Genomic DNA, 26,348 nt, shown 5'->3' with positions numbered 1-26,348 from the left:
TAAGTACTCATAAAATTTAATCATTCTGAAACCCTGAGGATGGTCACTAAGCAGTATCATGGGTACAGGGATCTGGTGAAAAATTCCTTCCCCCTTAGATATATGTCTAAATTGAGGAAGTGGCCTCACGAATGAGATTCCCTCTGCTGAGGATGAAAATTGCAATGTCTTCTTAATGTATGTTGTGTCTTCGAATCATACCCGAGGAAGTTTCACAGATCGTCATCTCACCAATAGCCCACTATATAGCTCTAATAGTGCAACGTAAATAAAGCACTTAATTATCTTGAAGCACTAGGTTTAATGCAGTTTTGAGTTCTGTAAAATTTTCCAAACTTGAAAATTTTTTACCGGTTTGAAAATCAAGATAGAAAAATAACGTACTTCTTATTCCAACACCTGTCTCGACGCTCATGGTGAAAGCATTCCACACGTAGCTGATTATAATAGCCAATTACTCATTACGTTTGGCACTAGGCTAAGATTTTGTGCCCTGAAGTAATTTAAATAGTGACATATTTTTAGGCCTTCATTCTGATACATTATATACAATTCTATAGAAACATGTTATTCATAATGGTAAAAATAAAACAAATTACAATAAGTAAATTCTAAATTTATAACGCGTTTTTTAATATTTTTTAATTTTTAATTAGTATGTGATCCCAGAGCCCACTTTCCAAGGCCCTAGGGGTGTTTGCAATTTCAGGTTTATGGCCAGTCTGATCCTGAGAAATTCTCTTTATTGATTACCCTTTCCAGACCTTTATGATCCCTATGAGGCTATGAGACAAATGGCGATCGAAATGAGCTACAGGTGGCGTAGAGCAGAACTCATTACCTACACCATAGATATAGACTGCCTACACCACACTTCGTATGCTTTCACTTTTAGCGTGTCTAGTTATAGGAAAAGAAAGTAAGTTAGTTTCTCTTTTGAATTTAAATTGAATAAAAACTTTTGAAGAGAAAACTAATTGGAGCTGAAAACAATATTGAACATTGTTCTAAAAGAAAACGTCGGGGAAAATTAAAAAACGAAATATTTTTGACAGTTAAATACGAAAAATATTAAGAAAGAGGAGAATATCGTAGTACATTCCTACAGGCGATAGCTACGCTCGAATACACTTATGAGAAGACCGGTTCCATGCCTTTGGCTCTTCCCTCTCCCTTTCTTTTCAGTTGTTTAGAAATGTGCTACGATATTTTCCACTTTCTTAATATTTTTCATACCTAATTGTTAAAAATATTTTCTAAAATTTCCATGACGCTTTCTTTTGGAACCAATTCCATATAGTTTTCTAACTTAAAAGATTTTAATCTACTTAAAAATAAGGACAGAAAACTAACGTACTTCCTTCTTCTATGACTCTCCAGCTTCCACGCGCTAATGGTGAAAGCATGTGAAGTGATGCCATTAATAAAAAGTTCGCTCAAAGCCACTTGTAGAAGGGTCAAGACATGGAATATGTGTTCTCTCCAGATGGCGTTTTCGAGCGTTGAAATCGCGAATAGAAAATTTGAAAGCGGCAACAACACAACTGCAGGAATGATCTCTAGTAAGAATGGAAATAATTTTAACTCGGCTACGGCGAGTATTTTACAGACTAGCTTTCTGCAAGTTGGCAACGAAGAGAAAAATGAAATAGACAACTCAGATACTTTCTAATTATTTCTGAATAATCTTGTTTGATTCTTGATTCCTAATCATACATATTTCTCTTTTAAATGAGAAATCAATTTCATACCCTTTAATAAGGTATAATCATAATTAAATAAAGTATTGATTCTAAAAACAAGAATCAAAGTAAAACAGAAACCAAAAGCGAAACCATAATTCTGCAGTGTCGCCATCTATAGAGTAAAATACTAATTATTTTAAATAATAAATAAATAAATAAACAACAAATAACTTTATGATGTTAAAGATAAATATTTTCATTCCGTGACGTCCAATAAATTGCCCAAGATTGTGATAATTTCTTTCAGCGGTAAAACTGATTTTTGTATTGAATTTTTTATGCTTTTTCTTTTCTTTTTTACTAGAATGGATGTTATTTCAAAAATACTTTTTCGATTTAAAATATTAGGGTTAAAGTTTGTTGACATTTAATTCTCTTTCAAAAAATTATCTATTTCATTCATTTCTAAAGAAAACTAGTTACTAACTTCAATCAATATGCACACTTATAAATTTTTTAATAGAATTTAATTTTGACCAATATTTTTTCCTCAATGGAAACAAAAAACTAATTTTAAATGTTTTAAAATATAATGTTTAAAAATAATGCTGATAATGTTAATGTTGTAAGTAAATAATATCCTTTAGTTATAAAAAATAACTATTTTTAAATATGTGTTGAAAACAAAAAGAACACAATTAAATTATTAGCTTACAAATAAATATAAATTTGAAGTTATATAACACATTTCTGACGAATTTCATTAAGGCATGCATCTGATATATTCTAAAGTTTCTCTTTTTATATTTCAATTTAATTATTTTCATTTTACATTTTGAAGCTTATTTGTATGTTTCTAAGCTTTTACAGAGATTTATTCCTCAATTAGTATATTTAATACAGTATTTCATATTTCACTTATTTTTATAAATTTATAAAGTGCACTCAAGTTATCGAAAAACAAGTAGGTAACTTTTACAAATTTTTAGTTTTCCCATTTCATCGTAATCCTCTTTAAAGCTAAGTTACCAAATGGCCAAAAAGTTACAATTTGTAAACTTTTTGGTGATTTAATTTGAGGACAATGTAAAGTTTAAATTTTTTTTGCTATTATTATTTATTATTATTTTCTATTATTATACAATTAAATACAATAAATAATATAAACAACTATATAAAATTTTTAGATAACCTTCATTTCTTAATCCTTCAAAGAAAAATAAATATTACATGAATTGTTTCTTTTCAAGTTGTAGGAATTCAATTACTTTATTTTAGAAACAATAATTTTCAAGAAATAATACAAACTTTGTTCTGTAAAAAGGGTCATCCATAAATGATGGCACATATTTTTCAATATTTTTTACCTCATCCACTCTTTGTCACTATGAGTCATATTTCACCTTATCCTCAGCTTCTCTTGTCACACATGTCAGTCTATAAACATATACTAACAGTTCAGAAACAAATATTATGAAAAATGTTTCTAAATTTATCCTTAAACTCTAATTATGTGTTTTAACATTAGAAAAACTAAACATTTTCATATACCTAGAAAGACTGAAGGATCCAGTTTGGCCCTTCCCAGATTTTTCGTGTGTATATTAATTAGGCATCCAATATTCTACTATATAATCATCACTATTCTATTAAAAACATATTACAGACTTGATCTTCAAAACTCTACAGTATTTTATTCAATTTGGTCAACGAAAATATTTGATTAAGTTGGGCATTTACTTTTCAATTATAAGTATACATTTTTTCTTAGATAATTGAGTTTCCTTTTTGAGTTCTTTATAAATAATAATTATAGATGTGTCAAAATACTCTTGCTGTTTTTAATGAAACTTTGAGTAGGTACCTTATCTAGATATATCAAAAGGTACATTATACCCAAAACTACGTGGGGTTCTGGGATACATACAAAAATATTTAAAGGGCCCCTCTTGTCATTGTAGATATAAAATTCTATCTATACATTTTGATGAAGCTTACACAGAAATAATTAAATATGCCTTTAAATTAGATCAAATTAGGAAAAATCGGAGATGCACCACACTTTCAATAAGTTGTTTTTTTAATTACAGCGCAACAAAAGGCGAGAGAGGAACTACAGTAATAATGGTTTGATGTTTGTTTGTTTTGATGAATAATATGGAAAAATTTAAAAACTAATTTTATGAAAGTGGTTGTTTTGCTGATTTTAATGGTTTTAATTTTAACCGAAATGCATGATGTCCCGCTTCTTAGTGCACCCGACCATCCCCTTTGTCACAAACTGTCTCAATTTTAAAAATCCCCTTCCTCCTCTCTAAGTGTGACATCAATTATGAACTTCCTCAAAGCGTAATTTTCTTCTAACATTATCTTTTCATTGACATTCTTATATAACCTTATTTGTATCTCATTTAGATTTCAATGTTACGTATAGTGTATGGTAGTCCATACTAATTTATATATTTTTTAAAAAGAATTGATGTTGGTTATGTTTTCAATTTTGTCTCATTTATACCTGAATTTTGAGAATCCTCTCCAAGTGTGACATCTATTATGAATTGCCCCAAAGTGTAATTTTCTTCTAACCTCATCTTTTCTCTAACATTCTTATGTAACCTTAATTAAATCATTTAGATTTCAATGTAACATATAGTATATGATGGTTCATACTAAATTATCTATTTTGAAAACGAATTGATGTTGGTTATGTTTTCAATGTAATTTTCTTTATTTTTTCATCAGCTTAGGATTTAAATATGGCTGAAGACTCAGGAGGCAGCACGGTTGGTTCTTGTTCGGATGAAACTTCAGACATTACCAGCCCGTTTGTTGAAATAGATTTTCAAGATATTGAATTCTATGAAAGATGTGGTGGTGGTGCATTTGGTTGTGTTTACAGAGCTCTTTGGAAATCGCAGAATAAAATTGTAGCCGTAAAAAAACTCTTGGTTTTAGAAAAAGAAGTATGTAATCAGTTTTATTAATTTTTAATTTTTTTTTATTATTATGTTTTATGACTATGTAGTAAATGGAAATATTTTCTTTTAGGCACAAGTTTTGAGTCTCCTCAGTCACAAAAATATTATTAAGTTTTTTGGAGCCGTGACAATATCTCCTAACTATTGTATAATAACAGGTAAATCTAATTAACTATTAAAACTATTACTTCTATAGCTTTCCACAGACCTGCCAACTACTACGCTTTTTGCAAGATATTTTACAGAACAGAAACATTTAAAGGCAAAAGCTTTCTGAATTTTTGGTAATTTTGCCAACATTTTAAAAGCCTTATCATGAAGGAGCTAGAGCAAAGTGGCGTTGCATGTAAACATTTAAATTATTAATGTGTAGTGGTGTGGAAAAGAAGTTTTATGGATAAAAAATAATACATTAAGATTTATACTTAGCTACCACTAGAATAAATTTTCACAAAAAGCATAGAAAGTTTCAAGCCAGAAAGTTACAAACCATTTCATCATATACTTCATAGAGCTCAGGGGATAGAGTATTCATCTTGTGATGAGGTGGCTTAGGTTTGAATCCCAGAGGTGGCAAAATCTGCTCCCGGCTCGCACTGACTGCAATGCTGATATAAAATATCCCCAGTGGTAGATGGATCATGTGTTAGAATCCCCTTGTTATTGAGCTGTCATATTTGGGGGAAATTTTCGTGGTTTTCTTCTCTATCTTATACAAATGCAGGTTAGTTCCATCTAAGAGCTCTCCAGGAAGGCTAGTTTATCCCAATGCTTTATACAGCAGTTTCCTTGTCTTCTGGGTTGAGTTAAAAATTGCAAAACTATGAAATTGAACATTGATAGTCGTAAACTCAGAGTTGTCTGTTCAATGCCAGTTATAAAAGAAAATATATACTTCATAACAATTGTACCTCAATGATTATTTAGATATATACCATTTTGTTCTTGTTTATTTATTTCAAATTTATAATTGTTTTGTGTACTTCATAACAATTGTACTTCAATGTATATTTAGATATATAGTATTTTCTTCTTGTTTATTTATTTCAAATCTATTAACTGTTTTATTTTGTGATATTTCAGAATATTCAGAAAATGGATCATTGTTTGCTTTTCTTGGTGAACAAGAAAACAATTCAATGTTAAATTTTGAGCAGATTCTATGTTGGAGCTGTGAAATAGCTGCTGGTATGACTGGATACACTATTATTCATTTTTGAAATCTTACTCATTATCTGTTTAATATATTTTTATAAAATAGTTTTTATAAGACAAAAGTGTATTTAACTCTTAAACTGATTTACTACTTGGAAAAATTTGTATCCAAATTTCCATTGGTTAACATGTGGGTAAAGCAGTTTTTTGCGGCTAAAGCAAAATTATTGAACACTGACCTGATAGTTAAAGGATAAATATAATACTTGAAAAAAAAAGGGATATTTTACCCTACAAATTTTAAATCAAAGCTAACTTATTTTATTTTTATAAGACTGTTGAATTTATATTATGTGATTCAGATATTTACTTACTTTTAGGCATGCATTATTTACATGAAGAAGCACCTGTAAAAGTTATTCATCGTGATTTGAAATCAAAAAATGGTAAATGGTAATTATGCTTGTTTCATTAGCTATTTTGAAAAGTAACTTTTAAAAATTTAAATAATTTATCATTTAAACATTGTTTTAAAAGAAGAAAAAAATACCATTATTATTATTTTGCTTTCTTTGTACTTATTCACTAATTCAAAAAATCTTTAAAATAAATTGTCTAATGTCTTAAGATGTTCTTAAACTTTTTTTATTTTATGACAAATACCAAAATTGTTTATCATCATTTAAATTCTCTCACTCCATTACATTTTGTATCAAAAAGTTAATAAATAGCATAAAAAACTTTTTTTTTAAAAATTTAAATAACTGACTTATTTTTCAAATGTATATCAAGCATGTACTAAATAAATAATATATTCTGTATGTATATATTTGTTATACTGTGTTAATATTACTAAAATATAATTTGAATTTTTATTATAGTTGTGATAAGTGCTGATTATGTATGTAAGGTATGTCAAACACTTTTCTTTTAGTTAGTGTTTTATAGTTTTCTTTAAAACTTATATATTTTATATAAATATTTGATTTTGAAATTTTTTTTTAGCTTATTGATTTGTAATAGCCACTGGCAAAGTTTATCTTCAAACTCTCCTAATAATACAGTGCTCAAAATAAAAAATGGACCACCCTGTATAACTTTTGATCTAATGATCGGATCTTCACATTCTAGGACTCAATCTAGGGATCACTCAAATACGTTAATTAATTTGTGCAGAGGTTATTTTAAGTTTCGAAATCAGACACAAAAACATACTTTCTCTGAATAAGCACACCTTTTTTGAAAAATTAGGATTTCTGACCCCCAAAATATAAGGGGTAGCTGCAATCTTGGAAATATGATCTCAATAGTTTGATCCCCTTAATGTTAATTTGACTTTGTGCATATTTTATCATATCTCAAGATTTTTTTTATGCAAATTGAAAATTTTTGGACACAATTTTAAAACTACATTGTTTAAAGATAATTCCAAGCAAAAAATAACTTTTAAAATATATTTATAATTTTTTTATTTAATATTAGTTAAGAAAATTTTGAATTGTCAGGTATATAATTTTTTACATCATTTTAAAGAATATAATTTTACATGACATAATACAAAATTTGAGGGAAATTGGTTGAATAGTTCTTGAGAAATTTAATTTCAAACAAGTCGAATTTTAAAAATTCGATTTGTCTGATACGACATAACGTTATTAAAGACAATCCGTTTTTTAAATTTTATTTTGGGCACTGTATTTTACAATTTTTGTTGTATCAGTACTTCTGAATAATGATTTGAATTACAATATCAGTTGCTTTTCATGGATGCAAGTACAGTAATAATTGTAAATGAAAGTGGATGAAAGAGTTATATTATAGAAAAATAATTCAAAATTTCCTTTTAACTGATGGAATTCAAAGTCTTTCATATCCTCTGTTAAGCTTTTAAATTTAGAGTACAACGGCCTCCAAAACCCACATTTTAATAGTCTAGAGATAAACAGATTTATATTTTTATAAAATATATTTACTATTTTTTAAATAAGAAAACTTATTGTTAAACATTTATTGTTTAAGAAATGCAAAACAATAATTAGAACTGAAGGAATGCTACCTTTGAAAATCTACTATTATAAGGTTTCCAAAGTCTTCATATATGTTCCTATCAATACAGCTTCATTAAAATTAATCTCTTTTTTAAAAAAATGATTTATTTATTGAACACAAAATTTTTCTTTTTTGTGGAACTTTTTTTTAAACAAAATAATTTTAAAATACAGTTGTTTATACATGAGCTTAAAAGTGAGCAAAGCCTTGCATACTCCACTTAGTATTAAATACAAATAGTAACTAATTTAATGTTACTTTATCAATCAAAACATTACTTAATATTAAAGGAAAAAATATTATTATTGTATGTTTAAACTTTTTTATTTCTATGAAAAATAGTGCTATAGTAAAAACGGTGTTAACTCTGGATATTATTTTTCGTCAATTTAGATTTGTGATTTTGGTGCTTCCCGCTTTATTGATAGCACAACTAAGATGTCTGTTGCAGGCACATTGCCATGGATGGCACCAGAGGTACTCCTGATTGATTTCTATTTTATTTAAAATATATTAAAACAATTTAATTGTTATTACTTCTCTCTTTAATGGGGCTTACTGTTATTAGGGTTTGTTGATTTTTTTTTTTAAGAAAAGAAAGCTTTGAGTAAAAAATTCTTTTTTAGCAAGCTTTTAATATGAGTTTGTTTAAATTTTTTATCGGTTTTCATAGTTTTAAATTTTATTGTAAATATATTATTGTGTTAATAAATTTCAATTGAATAAATTAGAGCCATGATGGCTCAGGGGATAGAGCGTTCGTCTTCCAATGAGGTGAATCAGGTTCGAATCACGGCGATGGCTGGTTGATACGAATTCTGCATCCGGCTTGCACTGACCACAGTGCTGACGTAAAATATCCTCAGTGATAGGTTAAAGTCCCCTTGCCTTCAGGCTAACTGTGGGAGGCTTTTGTGGTTTTCCTCTCCATGTAATGCAAATGCGGGTTAGTTTCATCAAAAAAATCCTCCCAAAAGGTAAATTTCTACCCTTGTCTTCTGTATTTGGGTTTAAAATTACAAGGCTATGGAGTTGAACAGTAGTAGTCGTAAACCTGAAAATTGGGTTAGCTGTTCAACAACGGTTATATAAAATAAAATTAAATAAATTACATTAAATACTTGGTTCACAATAAATTACAGTATTTTTTATGTAACCTTTTTCTATAACATTTAAATTTAGAAATTACATTTAGAAAATCTTAGTTCTAATGGATTATGCAGAATTTAAATAAGGAACAAAATGAAAATTCAATGCAGTTTTTTTTCTTCATACTTTTAAATCTGTAAAATGTAGTTATTCCATTAGATTTTTTTCTTCTTCAAAAGACATAATGGTAGTGAAAATCCTACAGATTCTTTGTCTTAAAACACAATTCCAAAAAATTCATTTTGTTTTATTTAATGCAAATGAATTCTTTGATCATGGAGTAGTATATCCAACATTTAAAGGAAATTTGGGTAAATTAAGTTTTTCTACATTGAAATTTTTATGAACCTGCAGTTAATGTAAGTACCTACTTATGTGAGGTATCACAATTTTAATTGTCATTAAAATAGTTACTAGTTAAAATCAAAAATTTCTATTGGATATTTTTTAATAATTTCGAATGATAAATTTGCATACATCACTGTAAATTTATTTTAACACAGTTACATAATTTCATGCGCAATGTTATTCCAATTACAATTGTATTTTTAAAATTAAACAATTTTGAACTTGGTTTTGCGGTATTTTATTTTTATCTGTTTTAAATAAAAAAATTCTGATTTAAATTGATAGAATAATTTGGCGATGTAGTCTGCCTTTGCTACCACATTCATTTAGATTATTGAATTTATCTGACACAATGGGGGGAAAATTTAAATATTAAAATTTAAATATAAATATTAAAAAATGTATAATAAACTCTTTTTTTTATATTAATGAGAGCTATAAGCTAACAAACATCATTGATGTTATCTTTATAATGTTTGATAAAATCTGTATCTGCCGTTTAATTTATACCAATAGCCAATGAGATACTTCTAAGCTAATGAGAAAATTCCATTTTTTCAAAAGTCTCTCAAAACCAATTTAATTGAAATTTTCGAACAATCGTTAGGAACGGGGACTAAAGTTACTTCTTTCATTCACTGTTTATGTTACAGGATGCTAGCACAAATGGTTCTGGAGTTATAAAAACAGACTCCCAAAATGTTCATTTATTATTATAGATAAGTTCCAGTTCTATCCATGTAACAACTGAGGCAATTCATTATTACAAATACATAAATTTTTTGTTCTTCTCTAGGTCATTCAGTGCCTTCCTGTTTCTGAAAGTTGTGATGTTTGGTCATATGGTGTTGTTTTATGGGAACTCCTCACACATGAAGTGCCTTTTAAAGGAATCGAAGGTTTTCAAGTTGCTTGGGCAGTCGTTGAAAAAGAAGAGGTTTTGTTCACTTCAGTATTCTAGTTAGTTTTTAGTCATCACACATTCAGAATTAGTCCCATTTTAAAATTTTGATACTCTTTCCATTTTAAAATATCATCATACTTATCTCAATCAAGGAAACATTTCTCTCATTTGTTTTGCCCTTTCAAATAATCTTAAATCAATGTATTCTTAAATCACCTTTCAGGTATATATCTATGTAATATATATATATATATTAAAAAAGTTAATTTAAAATTACACTAGGAAAAGTTTACAAGGAATGGCAGACAGTCAATTTAATTATACTTTTACATGAAATGTCATCTTAAAAAATTTAATTGATTTATATTATTTATTCTAAGACAATGCAAACTAATTATTCTATAGATGTTCATGCAACAAATTACAAACAAGCATACTCTTGTATTATACTGGTATATACTCTTACAAATTATACTCTTCAATACTTTTAAATGTGTGTTGGTCAACTAGCAAAATTTTGCTTTGAATAAGGAAAAAAAATTTTTGTTAGAGACGATAGAAATTTCATGACAAAATAATTTTTCTACTTAATAGATAGAACTTAATGGATTTTTAATTAGTCATAAAATTGATGCATATGAAAATTTAACGCTCACATAAATAAAAGTTCTAGAAAAACACTATGAATAGTCCAAATCTTTGATATTTTTTCAAAAATTAAAGGTATATTATTATTAAATATATTTTATAAATTATAGAATTAAATATAAACATAAAAATAAGCAAATTTGAATGGGAAATATTTATCTAAACTTTTCATGACTAATTGAAAAAAATTTCATGTTATAAATAATTTTGACATTCTATAGAGATTAACTATTCCGAAATGCTGTCCTCCAAGATTTGCAGAATTAATGACAGCTTGCTGGAGAACTGATCCAAAGGTGATAATTTTTTTGCATTATTTTGATTGATTGTTTATATCACCATATTCAATGGACTACACATTTAAATTTTTAGTTTTTTTTTCTTTTATTAGACTACTACCATCTTTTCAATTTTATGATCATTTTTCAACATAAAATTTCAAGTAATAAATGAGAACAAAATGAATTTCTCTATATTTATTTTAAAAATTAGATTTAAAATTATTTTATACTTGCTTACAATCTTTAATTTACATTTGCTAAATAATTAAATGGATGCATGCTGAAAAGTCTTTCTCTTTCCTTTGGAATATATGATTTATCAGTTGATATCAAATGAAAGATTTTTTGCTATTTCTGAGTACAATAAATAACCTTGAAATATTTATTTTCAAATATTGTTTTATAGATTAAAAGTAAAAAAAAAATCATAATTTGCTTCATCATTGCAAAAGTAGTTCTTTATACTAAAGATATTTTATTAAATCTTTGTCTAAAAACACCTCAATTTTTTTAATATGGAAAAATTATAACAAAAAATAAATGATTTTGGCATAATTAACCCGGTATTAAATTGAATAATTACACTTTGAAGTGCTGGGTAAAAACTATTTCAAGAGCAAATTTTTAAATTTATTTTGTGTAAAAAATATATGCATTATTTTTTGCACTTATTTAGTGCTGTAAAATTTGGAATCTAATTAATTGACATAAAAAAAAATGTATAATTGCATTTCATCATTTCTTTAACTAACACTTTGTTTTGAAGTAGTATTTTAAATTTTACGAAGTGTCTTTTTTAAAACTGTAAGGAAATCTTCTATCTATGTGCTTTTTATATAGTAAATAACACAAAACTAGTTACTGAAATGCAAGAAAAAAGCATTCAGATCCTAACTCAAATAAAATTCCAGTTCCGAGTCAGCAAAATTTTTTACTGTAATTCATAAATTATTACTTTGGTTTGAATTGAACGTTTGCTTATTAAATATAGCTTCATTTGTCTTTATCTCTGTGTCAAACATTAACTTGTTGAATTCACTTTTATCTATTTATCAAATTATTTTTTTAACTGTCATTTGTTATTTTTTTAAATTAAATTTATGGAATTAACATAATTGATCATGTTTTTAGGAAAGGCCTTCTTTTTCTGAAATATTGAAAGTTTTATTCTGTATGCAAAATGATGGCAAGTATAACTTTGTATATGCTACCAATAATTTTGAACTAATTTAGCAGAAATAAATCTACCGCTATGCTATGTGTATTTTAATGTCTAACAGTGACCATGATACGTAAAATATTCATTTCAATTTTTGAACTTTTGGTGATGAATATAGTTTCAACTTTAATATTTAAGATTGTGCTACAAAATACAGGGTAATTCAAAATGAATATCGCGATTTCAAGCAGCTGTAACTATTTGATGAAAAATAATTTATCGATAAGACATGGTGCATAGCATTTTTAAAAAGTGCTTACAGGTGCTTATTTTCGATTTTTGTTATTTGAAAGCCCTTAAAGGTGCTTTTTTTATTGGGAGTTTTTAAAAAGTGCTTAATTTTCCCTTTTTAAAAAATATGATTTTTTTTGTTACCATATTGATTTTTGCCACGTAATATGCAAAAGCGTGCTTTTCACGTTGTTCTATTCAACGTTTTCACAATTCATTTCGGCGTACCGTCGGTCCATAGCGTATGAAAGAGCCAATCATTCTACATGTTTGAAGAAATACTTGTGAGTCGGTACGTGCATCTACTGAGCTGGGTTGGGTGAGATTATTGCCTTCTCATGTGCAACTCTGCTGCATTTTGCAAGATATTCTCAATTTCAGACTTCATTTTCCACCCTCTGATATCGAACCAAAAAATCTCTCGATCATTTTATAACGGTTCATATAATCAAGAAAAGAGTTATACTAGTTATTTTCTCATGATCATGTAAAGTCTTTGAAAATTATTTTGCATTTTGTTAAAGTATATAGTGCTTAAAAATATATTTTGAGTGCTTAAAAAGTACTTAAAAGGTGCTTATTTTTTGTTGAAAGATTTGGCTATGCACCCTGTAAGATAAGCATAGAATGTAGATTGAACTTTAAAATTTCTTTACTTAAGACTCAGGCGCAGTAAAGCGGAACCCCATGCATGCGGATGTTCATTAGTGAAAATTGAGAGTCCCATGCAGAAAGCATTCTGTGAGTTAGAATTTAATAATTGTTATTTTGTTATCACAATGCAGAGAAGATTTTGTGAGTGTTATAATAAAGAACCTCCAAATGGAAACACCATAATGCAGATACTCATACAGAACTCAAAGAACACATTTGTAATGCACTTGCGTCGGTGACTGCACAAATGCTTCAGAATGTATGGCGTGAAATGGACTATCGCCTACATGTTGTCCGTGTGACAAAGGGAAGTCGCATAGAAACTCCGTGGCGCATTTATGCAAAATTTGAAGTTCCTTTTACATTCTGTGTGAATTTTATTGATAAATTATTTTTCATTAAATAGTTATAGCTGTTTGTAATCGCTGTATTAATTTTGAATTAACTTGTACTTTGGTATGAGTATTGACTTATTTGTACTAGTATTTTGAAACTGCCTTAAAAATGTATTTATATTTTTAGGGCATTATTTAAAAAAAATATATATATTTATTTGAAAAATCTTTTTTGATGTACTTAAAATAGAAAGCTTTTAGAATTTAATTTTACATAGGTATCTGTATTATAATGTAGAAAGCTATTTGTATTCTATGTTAATTATATAATCCATGTTTTAGATGCTTTCTGTGATGAACTGTCTGTATATCTCAGCCAAAAGAGTGTCTGGAGGTAAAATGATAGCTTCTTTTAAAAATTATGTGGACTTCATTATTTTTTTAAAAAGTATTTTGTTATTTAATTAATTCACTGAAAACTTTAACGATCAATAACATGTGCTGATCATTTACTTGTAAAAAAAATAATAATCTTTAAAAAAAACTAATATTCAGTTAGTAGATTTCTGTTGTCACTTGATAATGGATTATATTTTGTACAAATGTTAACAAACACAATATAAAACAGTGCAAACGTAAAAAAAATTTTTTTTTGACCTCCTTACCTTCACGACTTCCTGTTAGACAGTTTCTACAGCTTTTTGCACGCTTATTACTACAGCTTATTGATATTTTCATACAGATAATTTTGTTTTCAATAAAATAAATAATTAATATCATTTTTTAACTCATATCTTCTCCATTTCATAGTATATTAATAATATTAAGTGATTGTGGTGAGTTTGAAGTGAAAATGTGTTTTCGTTATTTATAGATATATTGTTAAAAAAGGCGACATTGTTATATTTGAAAAAAAAATTTCTGTTTGACAGTCCTGATTTGGCTTATTTTGATGTGTTTGATTATTTTGATATATTATTAGTATATTGCTGACAACGTACTAAGTGTTTTATAAAAATTTCTGTCTCATAATAATATTAAGTTTTTATTACCTCTCAAACCACATGTTTACTATCTTATTCACCATTTAGGATTATTATTATATAACTACATTTATGTTTATTTTTATATAACATGTATTATCTTTTCATTATTTACTGTGCTCACTGTTAACACATTGAACCAAATGGCCTCAAAATACACCTGATATATGGGTAGATATGAATATACCTGATATATGGATATGGAGACCCAGAAATATGGCTGGTAAAGAGCCTGCAGGGCTTCCTAGTGTATAAAGCACAATCTATTAAAAGATTCTTTAAAAATAAGATAAACTCTTTAAAATCCTGAGTTTTACCAAATCATTATTCTCCATAATGAACTAATGCTATTTTGAATTGTACTTTCAATTTCCTGTATTTCTTGAATCTAAAATTATAAATTCAATTTACTCTGTCCAATGCTCACTAGATTACTTCACACTTTTGATTGTTAGCTTAATGAATAATTTTTTAATAATTTAGATTTTATAAATCTATTATGATCCAACCCAATGCCCTCAAGATTCATAGTTTATAGATATTATAGAATGACCTGCCATGTTTATAAAACAAGAATAATAATTGAACATGAATTTTCGGAATATTCCTGATTTTTTTTGTTAATAAAAATGGTCATAAATTAAAAGATTTACATATGTTTTTTTTAATTTAAGATCAGGAAATAAGGGCAAATTTTTTGCAATGCATGTGATGAGTCAATTTTTGATTAACTAAATATTTAATTTTGTTCAATGAAATAAAAATAAAAATTTTATGTTTTACCATCATGTTTGTTAAATGTATGATTTTTATATTTCCTCTGAAACAACTACATGAAATGTCTGTTTTTTTTATATATATATAGAAAAGAAATTGAAGCAACTTTGGAGCTTATGAAAAAAGCAGAACATGATTTAAATCAAAAACAAAAACACCTTGAAGAATGGGAATTGAGATTACTTGAGAAAGAAAAAAAGCTAGAAAGAAAAAAGAAATATATGGTAAATTAAACATTATTAATATTCAAATAAAAAGTAGAAGAAAAAAATAAACATTTGTTCATAAAATTGAATTTCTAAAGTTTATAAATTTTTTTTGTGCAAGTAGTTAAATTACCTTTAACTGTAATTTTATATTTTGTACATTTACTTTATTTAAAGAAAAATTATGTTAAGCAAGTAAAGAATAATTAATTTATTTTTTGATCAGAAAAAAGTACTGACAGTGTATATTGTTCTGAGAAATGTATAAATTGAGAAATGTATAAATTATATCTAAGCTGCTATCACACTAATGTAAGTTTAAGACTTAATATACAATATAAAATGATATTTTATATGTTTGTTAATAGAAAAATATATTTTTTTCTATCTATTAGACAATTGGAGTAGAGAAAGATCCCTTGTAAAATTCCCTGAATTTCACTAAAAGTAATCTACAAAAAGAAAAAAAAATCTGATTTTTCTTTACTGATTTTATATAATTTCCACGAATTTTGAAACCAATCGTGTAAAATGTATTATTAATTTTTCAGTTATACCTCATTCTTATGTATGAAATATGTTATAAAGCACTTATACATTGTTATCTACATTTTATGTATCAGAATTTTCTTAAATAATTATTACACTAATTTTTTTTAAAAAAATATTGGACTTTTAGATAGCTGAAAATTAAATTAATTTATTTTCGACTTTTGGGGTATTTTAATCAAATTTTCTAAAATTTCCCTGATTTTTTCAGATTGATGAAATGGCCACTCTGATCAATTCAATATGTTTCTTACTAAATATTTTAAAATCACGAGTGATGAATGTTTGGAATAGTTAAAACATTGTTTCAAGGTCACAGTCAGAATTTCTGCAGAAATTTAAATTTTTAAGTTTTACTTCTCTAGAAGTATTTGCTATCATAATTTCAAGACTATATAAAAATAAAAAATGTTTTAACATCATTTTTATTTTTATTTTGGGTAGCTACTGTAAATAAAAGTTAATTAGTTGTCATTTTATTATTTTGCTTGTTAATGCTTGTTATCATTCTTTTCCAGCAATTATATGAATTGGATATTAATACTTGGACATCAGAGGATGTGGTAAGTGCATACACATATTGAGGAATATAGATTTCATATAAGAAGTCACATTTGAAAAAAAAAATATATTCTAACACTTCTTTCATTTTTATAGTGTCTGTGGATAAAACAGTTAGGCTTAGAAAGTAAGAAACTTTTTTAAAAGTTATCAAATTCCTTTGCTTAACTCTATATTTTTATTAATTTTTTTAAATTCTTTTCAGCTGATTCTAAAGACCTTGATCAATATGCAGATTTGTTTCTAGAACAGCAAATTAATGGAAGACGTCTTATATTAATGACCTCTGAAGACTTGAAAGATATTGGTGTATCAACTGTCGGCCATAGAATACATTTAATGGTATGCTTTTTGGGATTTTTTTCCATTAATTTCTAAACTCTTATTCATTCATTATGTTTACAGACTGAAGTATTTCCACTTTTTATTGCTCTGAGGTTAAGTATTCAAATACTAAAGTATTTATTTATTTATAGAAATTGTTAGTGCATTTTATATACTGACCATGCATTGAATCTGGCTTATATAAAAAAAGGCACATTAATGATTAAGTCTCAAAGAATAGCTATACTTGTTGCATTACTGTTTTATCATTTTTTGGTTAATAAAATGATGTGGTACTACAGAAATTTTTCTGCAAGGAATTTTTCTGGTGAACTGGAAGTTATATAACTTAATTTAGTACAAAATTTCCTCTTTTAAAAATTGTTATTACGTAATTATATGTATTATTTATTATTGTTATTCTGTAATTATATATATTTATTATTATTATATTTAATGTTTGCCATAAAGGAGAAAAAATGAAGCATAAAATCCCATTTTAAAATAAATTGTTTTATAAATTTTTTCATACAAGCCAATTGAAATATTATGCTCGTGGTATTTATGCTCTGGTTCATCATGAATTTAGTAATCATGAATTAATGTTTTGAAACTATTACTTTTTTTCTCACATTATGAAGGATACAATAGCAGGATTGAAAAGAAGTGCCCATTTTTAAAGTGTGTAGTTGTGGGAAAGAAAACAATGGCATAACTTACAAATATGGTATATTAAAGATTTTTGTGATTGAAAACAAAGAGGAAATCATAGAGGATTAAAGTTTTATAAGCAGCTTGGCGAGTCTATTATACTCTATTCAGTGAGAACTGTTTAATGAAGAAACATGAAAGTTTGTTGTTTATCGTAAATATTGCTGACTTTTGCCAGTTCGTCAATGAGTTAGCAATTCTTTTAATATTGACTACTAATCAGATTAGTGCTGTTTGTCAAAAACCTTTATGACAGTCAGCAAAAGTTATTGTTGATTGTCAGGTTGCTTTGTTTACTTTCACAATCAGTTCTTGCTGAATAAAGTATATTGAAATCAAGCCTAATTTTTGATAATTTTTATTTCTTATAAAATATTTTTTTTATTTATGTTTAACATTAATATTTATTATTATTTCTTTCACATTATACAATTTTTTTTAACAAGTTTTGAATAATTCGAATTTTTTTACACTTCCATCTGAGTTTAAATTGAATAAAATGGACTGTGTATTAGATATTGTTAAACATTTTATTTTTAAATTTTAGGACGAAATAAGTAAATTGAAGAATCATAATAAAAGGATGCTCCACTTTCCACCTTTAGAACAGGTATGTGTCATTTAAACACAAATTATGTATTGATTTTAGATTTTATTATTCAGGCTTAAATTCTTAAAAATTGACATGAGTTTCTTTCTTTTTTTCTTTTTTTTTTAGTTACAATTACAGTCAATTTGTTCAAACTCAAATATTGCTAAAACTTTTTTTATGTGGTCCCAACTCTTTTTCCCATTAAGTTCTGCATGAAATTTGTGTTTATCATTTCCTGTTTGAATTTGTGTTAAATAAGTATTTATTACTAAATATGTCTGTGCTAGATTTCACCTGAATGATCAGGATTGAACTTTAATTTTTTCTTTTCTTTTTCCTAAAGTTTATCATATTATTATTTTTTTTATTAAAATGTATCAAGTTAAAAATCCAATAATCCGTTTTTATCTTAGACGACAGTTCAGCGAAGTTCGTCTTCCAATTCCATTCGACCCAATGCTGTCAGATTGACCATCTTATTCGGAAACCACGTCCGCCTTGGCTCTAAACCTCAAGACCACAAATGGAAGATGTACGTAGAAGTAGATGAAGGTGACAGCCCTTTAACTACTGTAGCTTGTATTAAAGAAGTTAGCTTTGAATGTGGTCATGCTGGTTTGCCTTTGTCCAGAATCACTCAGGTATCTTTTGTTGTATTTTCATTCATTTCTTCTGATTCTCAGGTTATTAACTTTTTTTCTTTCTCTGATATGGAAATAGTTTATTCTTTGAATTGTATATGCTTAATGCATTAAAAATATTTGTTACAGCCTCCTTTTGTTATGGATCGATGGTGTGTTGGAATACAACCTGATACTGTTGTTTCTTGCATTGTAACATATGAGGTAAATAAAAGTTACAGATCTACTAACTTATGTAATTTATATTGTTAAAGTATTTCCAAATTTTGAATTTTAGAAGATGCTTTAATATAATGTGCTGCATGTTTTTCTTTTTTGCTTCCATAGAAATTAGACAATAAGCTGTTTTATTTATGCAAGGTATTATTATTGAATCTTGAGAAATCATTCAAGAAATCCTTAAGCTTCAAGTAAATTTTTTTCTTGTAATTTAAACATTTCTTTGTTTCGGTTTGAACAGTTTTGTTCACATGTTATCACTCAATAATAATTAATTATTATTTAATTTTTAAGAATAACTTATTTAACCAGTCAATTATACTGCGTTTTATGCATAATGTTAAGAGGCTTTTCAAATAAATAATTAATAAAAACGTAATAATTATTGCTGAGTGAGACCATAATATTATTGAATTTTTAAGAATAATTTATTTAACTAAATATGTGTTTTGTGCATAATTTTTAGAAACATGCTACTTTTTAGAAATAATTTTTAGAGACTTTTCAATTAAATAATTATTTAAAATTAAATAATTGTTAATAATACTGCTAGATTTATAATACTGAAAGAGTGTTTAAGTAGTTTTCTCATCAAACAGCCTTTGTACTTTTTTCATTAAATTAATTTTCTAATTATACATTATTTTATTAAAATATAATTCTGATGTTAATAGCATGTAGAAAAAATATTTTGCTCCTATTTCTATTGCAATATATGCTACTATTGCAAATTATTAATGGTTTTTGCTATTTCAAGATGTAAATTATTGTTCTATCTACATAATCCGGGTCTCATAGTTGTCCTTATTTTCAAAAAACTTATTCCCGATTTTTTATCTTTTTCCTCCTCGTGTTCCTGAGTTTTAGGCAGGTTCAAAACGACTTGAAAATCTTGTTCCAGACTTTTGGTCATCTTAAGAAGAAGAAACTCAGCTTTTTTGCTTTTTTAGTTTTTCCTTCTGTCAATCTGTAGTTTTTATATAGTTATGTAGTTTTTTCTTATGTTTAATATGTCGAATTGCTAAGTGGTATTAAATTAGATATACTTATTAATATTTTTGAATCATAATTTTTTTCTTTTGTTTGTCCAATTGCTTTTAATTACTACTTTAATCTTCTTTTCATTTATAGAAAAATCGAAAGTGCTTTTAAATATCCAGTTACTTTAAAAATTGTTACCTTTTCTTAGTTTTTTTAATGATCTTTGTTTCCAGATTACAATGTATATTACATTTTCTATTCATTTGTTTATTTTTAAACGCATTTATTTCTTAGTATATAAATTATATATAATTTAGTTTAAGTAATTTATTGTTGCATGAAATTAATTAAAATTTTAAATTTATTTTGATCTATTTTTATATTGAAGAATCTATTTTTGATGTCAAGAAATTTTGATATTTCTTACTATATGTACGCATGAGTGAAATCCTACCATTTTCAAATTTATTTCTGATCAACTTCTTTCTATCTTAATTTTTTATTTGAAAACTTTTAGTGTAGCCCTTTTTTTTTTTTAAATTTGCAGACAGCTAAGGAAATATTCCAATCGAAACAAAATTTTCTAATCAATAGATTGCACTATTTTTTTAGCTCTTTGTTTCCCTTTCTTTTAAATAGTCTAGTCTGTGCATTGTACCAAAAAGTGCTCTGTTTTTATTTTGAACCACTACGAAGCATGCATACTCTTTATTTAATATATTTCTACCATTTGTAGTCAAGTATAATTTATTAGTAATTTTATTAAATTTTGATAATTAATTTTTTGCAGTCCATTGTTAAAAAGCCCAGATTTACGCAACATTTTCATCAAGTTGTGGCTGAAGGAAGTACTTCTCTTCAAAAGGAAGTTGTTTTAATGCTTCGAGGTCCCCCACAAAATAGTAAACGACATCATCGTGCGCAACAATGCAGAAGTGCTCCCATTTTGCCTGATGCTTGGCAAAATCGTTTCCACCCAGATTCCTTCTCCTTGCCTACAGGGAAAAAAGGTAATATATCTTTTTTTAAAGCAAATTTATTTAATAATTTTCTTAGAGCTGCATTTATTGTTATTTAGAAAGAGTGTTATCTTTGCATAAACTTGGTTACAGAGTAAATTCCAGATGTATTTACAATAAATCCAAAAAAAATTTCTTCTTCTTTCTCTAAAAAAAAATGCAAACTGTGTATAGGGCTATAATTGCAATTTATTTATAAAGAATACAGAATAATTCAAACATGACAAGTTGGCGGGTGGCTGAAAAGCTTTGAGAAACAGTTCGCTTTTTCTTATGCAAGAAGAGTTTAAAATGCAAAATATTATATGCATATTTCTTTTGGTGAGATTTCCAAACTGGCATACCATTTCCAATTTTTTGGTTTTCTGCAATAGGAAGCTCTTTGAATAAGTTAGATTTTTTATTCATTTCCTTTCCACAAAATAGTCTATAGTCTCTTTCTCTCGATTTTCCATTTCTTTTTTTCTACCCCTAAATTGCTAGAATAAGTTGTACTGTTTCGCTTTACTGTCACTTTGCACATGCCTACTCGTGATGGGGACCAATGCAAAATTTGAATTTCTTTTTAAGTTTCTTAGTTGGATGAACTAAGAAATCATGTGCTGAATAAAAAAAATTCTTATTAAAGATCATGCAAATAATTAAGCATTCAAGAGTTTTTGATTATTAGACAGAATGATTTAAGCACGTACCAATTAAACATCGACATAACTGCCAACAACTACATATTGTCCGTACTATTTCATCTTTATATTTAAAGTGATATTGAATCTTATAAATGTCTTATTAAATCTTGGGTTTATAAACTTCATTTAATGTGATTTTGACTACCACTAAATGCAAATAAAGCAATCTTATATAAAAGAGCAAGTTATAGGAACGATAATGAGTGTAAGCCGTTGCAAATGTGAAAAGTTAAATTTATCTTCAATTACATTTCAATTAGTTTTTCACTACCACTTGGGAACTGAAAAAGCTTAAGTTTGCAGATTTTCATTAAATATAAAACTGATTGTTTAAAAAATAATTATGAAAACACAGGGTTGCCACTCAAATCTGGGGAAAAAAATTCCCTGTGTTTTCCCGGTACATATTATACACAATATATTAAGAGGAAACAATTACTGTGCTCTCATTTGAGCTATTTTGGGCTAACTATACTATTTTTAATTGCTGGAAAAGCTTAGAGTAGAAAAGGAACAGCTGAACATACTTAAATAAAACAGTTTAGTGAAGCTGAAATATCATCCTTAAATATTCCATAGATTGCATTTTGAAGGGTCACCATTTTTTAAAGGTCAAAAATAAAAAGACAAAATTCCCTGTATTACCTAGTTTGTAAAGAAAAACTCAAAATTTCCCTCTAATTTTTAAATTCCCAGTATTTTCCAGGATTGCCTTGTTCTCCCTGTGGAGTGATAACCTGGAAACATAACTAAAATATTTACAATTTGTATATAATTTTTTAAAAAAAAATATATATTATAATTCGTTTTTAAGCAATTTTAATCATTACTGCAATCAGAGAAGGATTTTATGGTTTCAAATTGGAAGTTATCAGGAAATATCTTGAGTATTTTTGTTCAATAATGGATTGCATCTATTACTGCAAATTATTTTGTGAACGAACTTACAGCAAATTTTTTCCTTTTTTTTTTCTTGTCCCACTTTATAAATTTGTAAAATGGTTTCATTTTAATCACAGTAATTTTCCATGTGTATTATTTTTCTTTAAAAACTTTATTATTTGTGCGATTATATTGTAATTAAAACGTAGAATAACATGTTACATAACTCATTGTAAACATGCAAATTTATATGTTGTTAAGCTTGTCACAGATGGCTGTATTCATAGACAATTAATTTGCTAATTCATTAAATTAACAAATTTTCAGTTGAAAAATATATTTTGTAAAAGATTTTTGTTGTCACGATACATTCTAAATCTTATGTTCTCAAATTTACTAAAATCTCACTTTACATATTCTGTGCAATAAGCTTTTCTTCTATAAATGTTAACTAAGTTTTCTTTTTTAATAAATATTTCTAGAAAGAGGAACATGGGCAAGAGTTGTGGCTGGTGAAACTACCATACCGCCCATGCAAAAATCAAAGTTTGCACACTTTGGAGATTCAGGTTCGAGCAGCGAAGGTGAAAGTATATTTGAAAGCATGAAAAGTATTGGACGCCAGTTGCTGGAAGATGCTCAACCTAGGTCTAGGCTTAAAAAAGTGTCTTTCACTCTGCATGAATCAAGCTCATCAGAATCTATAGGCAGTGACTCCACTCAGTTTACAAAGAAGATTTTTCAGGAAAGGCGCTGCAGCACGCCGACATGCCGTCCCCGTTTCAAATACCGCCATTCGGCTAGCGATTCTGGATTCCCGATGGGTAATGACATAAAAACTAGACTGGACAATGATGCCCGTTTCGTCAAGTTCCGGGAATGTCGTTTTCGACTTCAAAGTGAAGTGGACCGGTTTATGTCAGGTAAAAAAGAGGATACTTCCTTTGAATCCGTTACCAGAAAGGCAAAAGAGGCTTTTGAAGAGCCTGTAGTGGAAGATTCTTTCGGGGATTTCCCCCTTCACTTCCGTAGACATCACAAAGGGATTTCTGGGCGTGGCAGGGGCCATATTTTTCATACTGATAAGGGAGAACCCCAATTAAGAGCTTGGAGTTTAGATAGAAATGCACTGTGATTATCTTATTAGTTTTTCAATTGACTGAATTTTTCATGCATACACTATGTTACGATAATAGACTGGGCAGAAAGCTTTTATAGGAAAAAGAAATTGTGGGATGTTCTTCCACACAAAACTGGTTTATATGAGCATATTTTCAACACTCTTTGATGCAAAGCTTTAAATACTTTTACCCATTCCCAAATCATGAACTTGGTAAGTTAAATTCTAGATTTTTGACACGGTTCCCTGTTTCTTATGTGACTATCTAATATAAAGCAAAAAATGTGAATAAAGTACAAAAATGTTACAATAGTTTTGTTCTATAAACAAGAACCTTCCCAGTGTTTAGTCGCTGAATGGTGTTTTTTAATTGATCAATGATCAACTTTTTTCAGTAGTGGTCTAAATTGGTCAGAATGCCATTTGGTGAAGATTCTTGTTTATAGAACTCAAACTATCATATGTTTATTTTTGTTCTTTATTTGTGCTTTATTCTAGTTGTTTCCTTCCATGTGCATAGTACAAAGTATACCCTATCCTTTTTTTTTAACTATTTAATTTTTTGCATAAATAATCAATGAGTTATATGTTAGGAGTCTCGAAAGACTATGAAAAAGGATATGCATCTTTTATTTGTACCATTACTTGACGAGTGCTGAAATGTGAGATAGGTTTTTGTCACTAAGCTTCTGTTCAATCAATTATTGTAAAATATTGTATATACAACCTGTCGTTTTTAATTTAACATTGGGTTTATTGCGTCCATTATTAGTGTGAGGTTAAATATTGCATGTATGGAATTCACAGATTCTTTTGTACAGTATATTCGACCTGTCACTTTTAATTTAACACTGCGTTCATTACGTCCATTATTAGAGTGAGATTAAATATTGCATGTTTGAAATTTGCAGATTCTTTTGTTCAGTATTACTTGAGAAAATTGAGAATTTTTTTTTAATATGTTAAGTTAGGAGACAATTTTATTAACATTAGGCGGTAGAATTGTTGTATAAGCTAATGGTGGTACAAAATTCTAGTTCCAATATCGGAAAACGTTGTTGTTTTAGTATTTGAAATTGCTGATTAATATCCTGTAATATTTCTTTTTATTACAAATTATTGTTTTTTAAACTTGCAACAGGAAAACAAAATTTGTAGGCTTATACAAAAAAAAGTGCTGATCAAAATATGTAAACTAAATCTACATCACAAGTTTGCAGCTAATCAAATACAATCAACTAGCTAAAAATAAATTCATATTTTTCTGTGTACAAGAAAATACTTCCTAGACTTGGTACACATACTTGGTGGTACTTTGAGTAATAGGAATTTGTATCTTCCCATTGTTATAGCATATTAGGATTCAGCTGATATTATTTTCATGGTAGAACTGATAATTCAACAAGTATTTTTTTTATAAACCAAAATGCAATGTATTTATTTTTTGCTTGTCTATTCTCTTAAAAGTGTACACTTACAAATTAAATATATATAAATCTACAGGAAATAGTAAATTAAAACATTTCTATTAAGTGTACATTATTGTATTTTTAAAGAATAAGTGAAAATTCATTATTGCTTAAAGAGTGGTGGCTGCCTCCTCAGCAATGCCTCTGGCAATATTAAAGGTGCAAAAAATAAATAATATGTAATCGTGTTGGAAAAACAGTCATTTCTAGCAATATGAACTGTAATTTTATTGTTATTTTGTCATTTGCACTTGCTATGCCTGCTCACTTTTTTATTTAGATAATGTGTTTTTATGAATAAAAAAAGTCTTTCTGATTCTAAGTATACAATCTAATGAAATAAAGTTAAAATTAGATTTCGCCTTTTTTTCTTCTTTCTTTCATCTGTTCTTACGTGCATAACAAAAACTTTCTTAATTATGATAACACAAAAAATATGATTTTACATACATAAGTTTTTTTTTTCAGTGTAATTTAAGATAAATGAGTCATTGAGTTAAAATACCTGCTAACTGTGTTTTTAGAGGTAAAAAGGAGTTTAATAGATCATAGAAATCATGTTTTTCTTTAACTGCAATATGAACATATTAGCTGAGTGTTTCTATTTTTTGAAAAGAAATCATAGTTTATGCACTTTATGAAATCAGAGCTTTTAAGATGAAACATCAAGATGATTTTATTTCTAAGGACTGTTTTTTAAGATGAAATGTTATTACATTTTCATCTTAAAAGCAGTTGCAGGCTTTGTATCTGGGCTACTCAACTAGTTATTGATATTATATTTTAACTCTCTGTTCTACATTATTTATTATTTTATCATAATGTGGGTTATAAATTAAAATTTATTATGCATTTTTTTGTTGTTATATTTGTGTGACGAATCCATCTGCTAGTCAAAATTTATCTGAATTAAGTTTGAAATCAAATCTTTG

At 27.3% G+C, this 26,348-nt stretch overlaps 1 protein-coding gene across 4 annotated transcripts; it reads left to right on the top strand.

The window, feature by feature from the left end:
* The first annotated feature begins 1,887 nt into the window (after positions 1–1,887).
* On the top strand, positions 1,888–25,772 carry LOC107436520 (mitogen-activated protein kinase kinase kinase 20). Of its 4 annotated transcripts, none has more exons than XM_016048272.3 (20): positions 1,888–1,994; positions 4,433–4,648; positions 4,734–4,821; positions 5,747–5,851; positions 6,199–6,264; positions 6,700–6,728; positions 8,261–8,344; positions 10,161–10,301; positions 11,138–11,212; positions 12,329–12,383; positions 13,979–14,030; positions 15,545–15,680; positions 16,730–16,774; positions 16,869–16,899; positions 16,978–17,114; positions 18,355–18,417; positions 18,813–19,040; positions 19,170–19,244; positions 21,031–21,250; positions 23,310–25,772. In XM_016048272.3, the coding sequence occupies exons 2-20, from the start codon at positions 4,442–4,444 to the stop codon at positions 23,960–23,962; spliced, it is 2,490 nt and encodes an 829-aa protein (XP_015903758.1). In that variant the 5' UTR covers positions 1,888–1,994; positions 4,433–4,441; the 3' UTR covers positions 23,963–25,772. The 4 variants fall into 4 exon arrangements, with proteins under 4 accessions (XP_015903758.1, XP_015903757.1, XP_015903763.1 ...); XM_016048271.3 differs by having other exon boundaries at positions 1,895–1,994; positions 4,428–4,648; XM_016048277.3 differs by having other exon boundaries at positions 1,920–1,994; positions 4,428–4,648; positions 6,199–6,271.
* The last annotated feature ends 576 nt before the right edge of the window (positions 25,773–26,348 follow it).

This window comes from Parasteatoda tepidariorum, chromosome 4 (genome assembly GCF_043381705.1).
Source record: "Parasteatoda tepidariorum isolate YZ-2023 chromosome 4, CAS_Ptep_4.0, whole genome shotgun sequence".
Lineage (NCBI taxonomy): Eukaryota > Metazoa > Arthropoda > Arachnida > Araneae > Theridiidae > Parasteatoda > Parasteatoda tepidariorum.
Note: the sequence above shows the minus strand (reverse complement) of the source record. Positions and strands in the feature narration are given on the sequence as shown.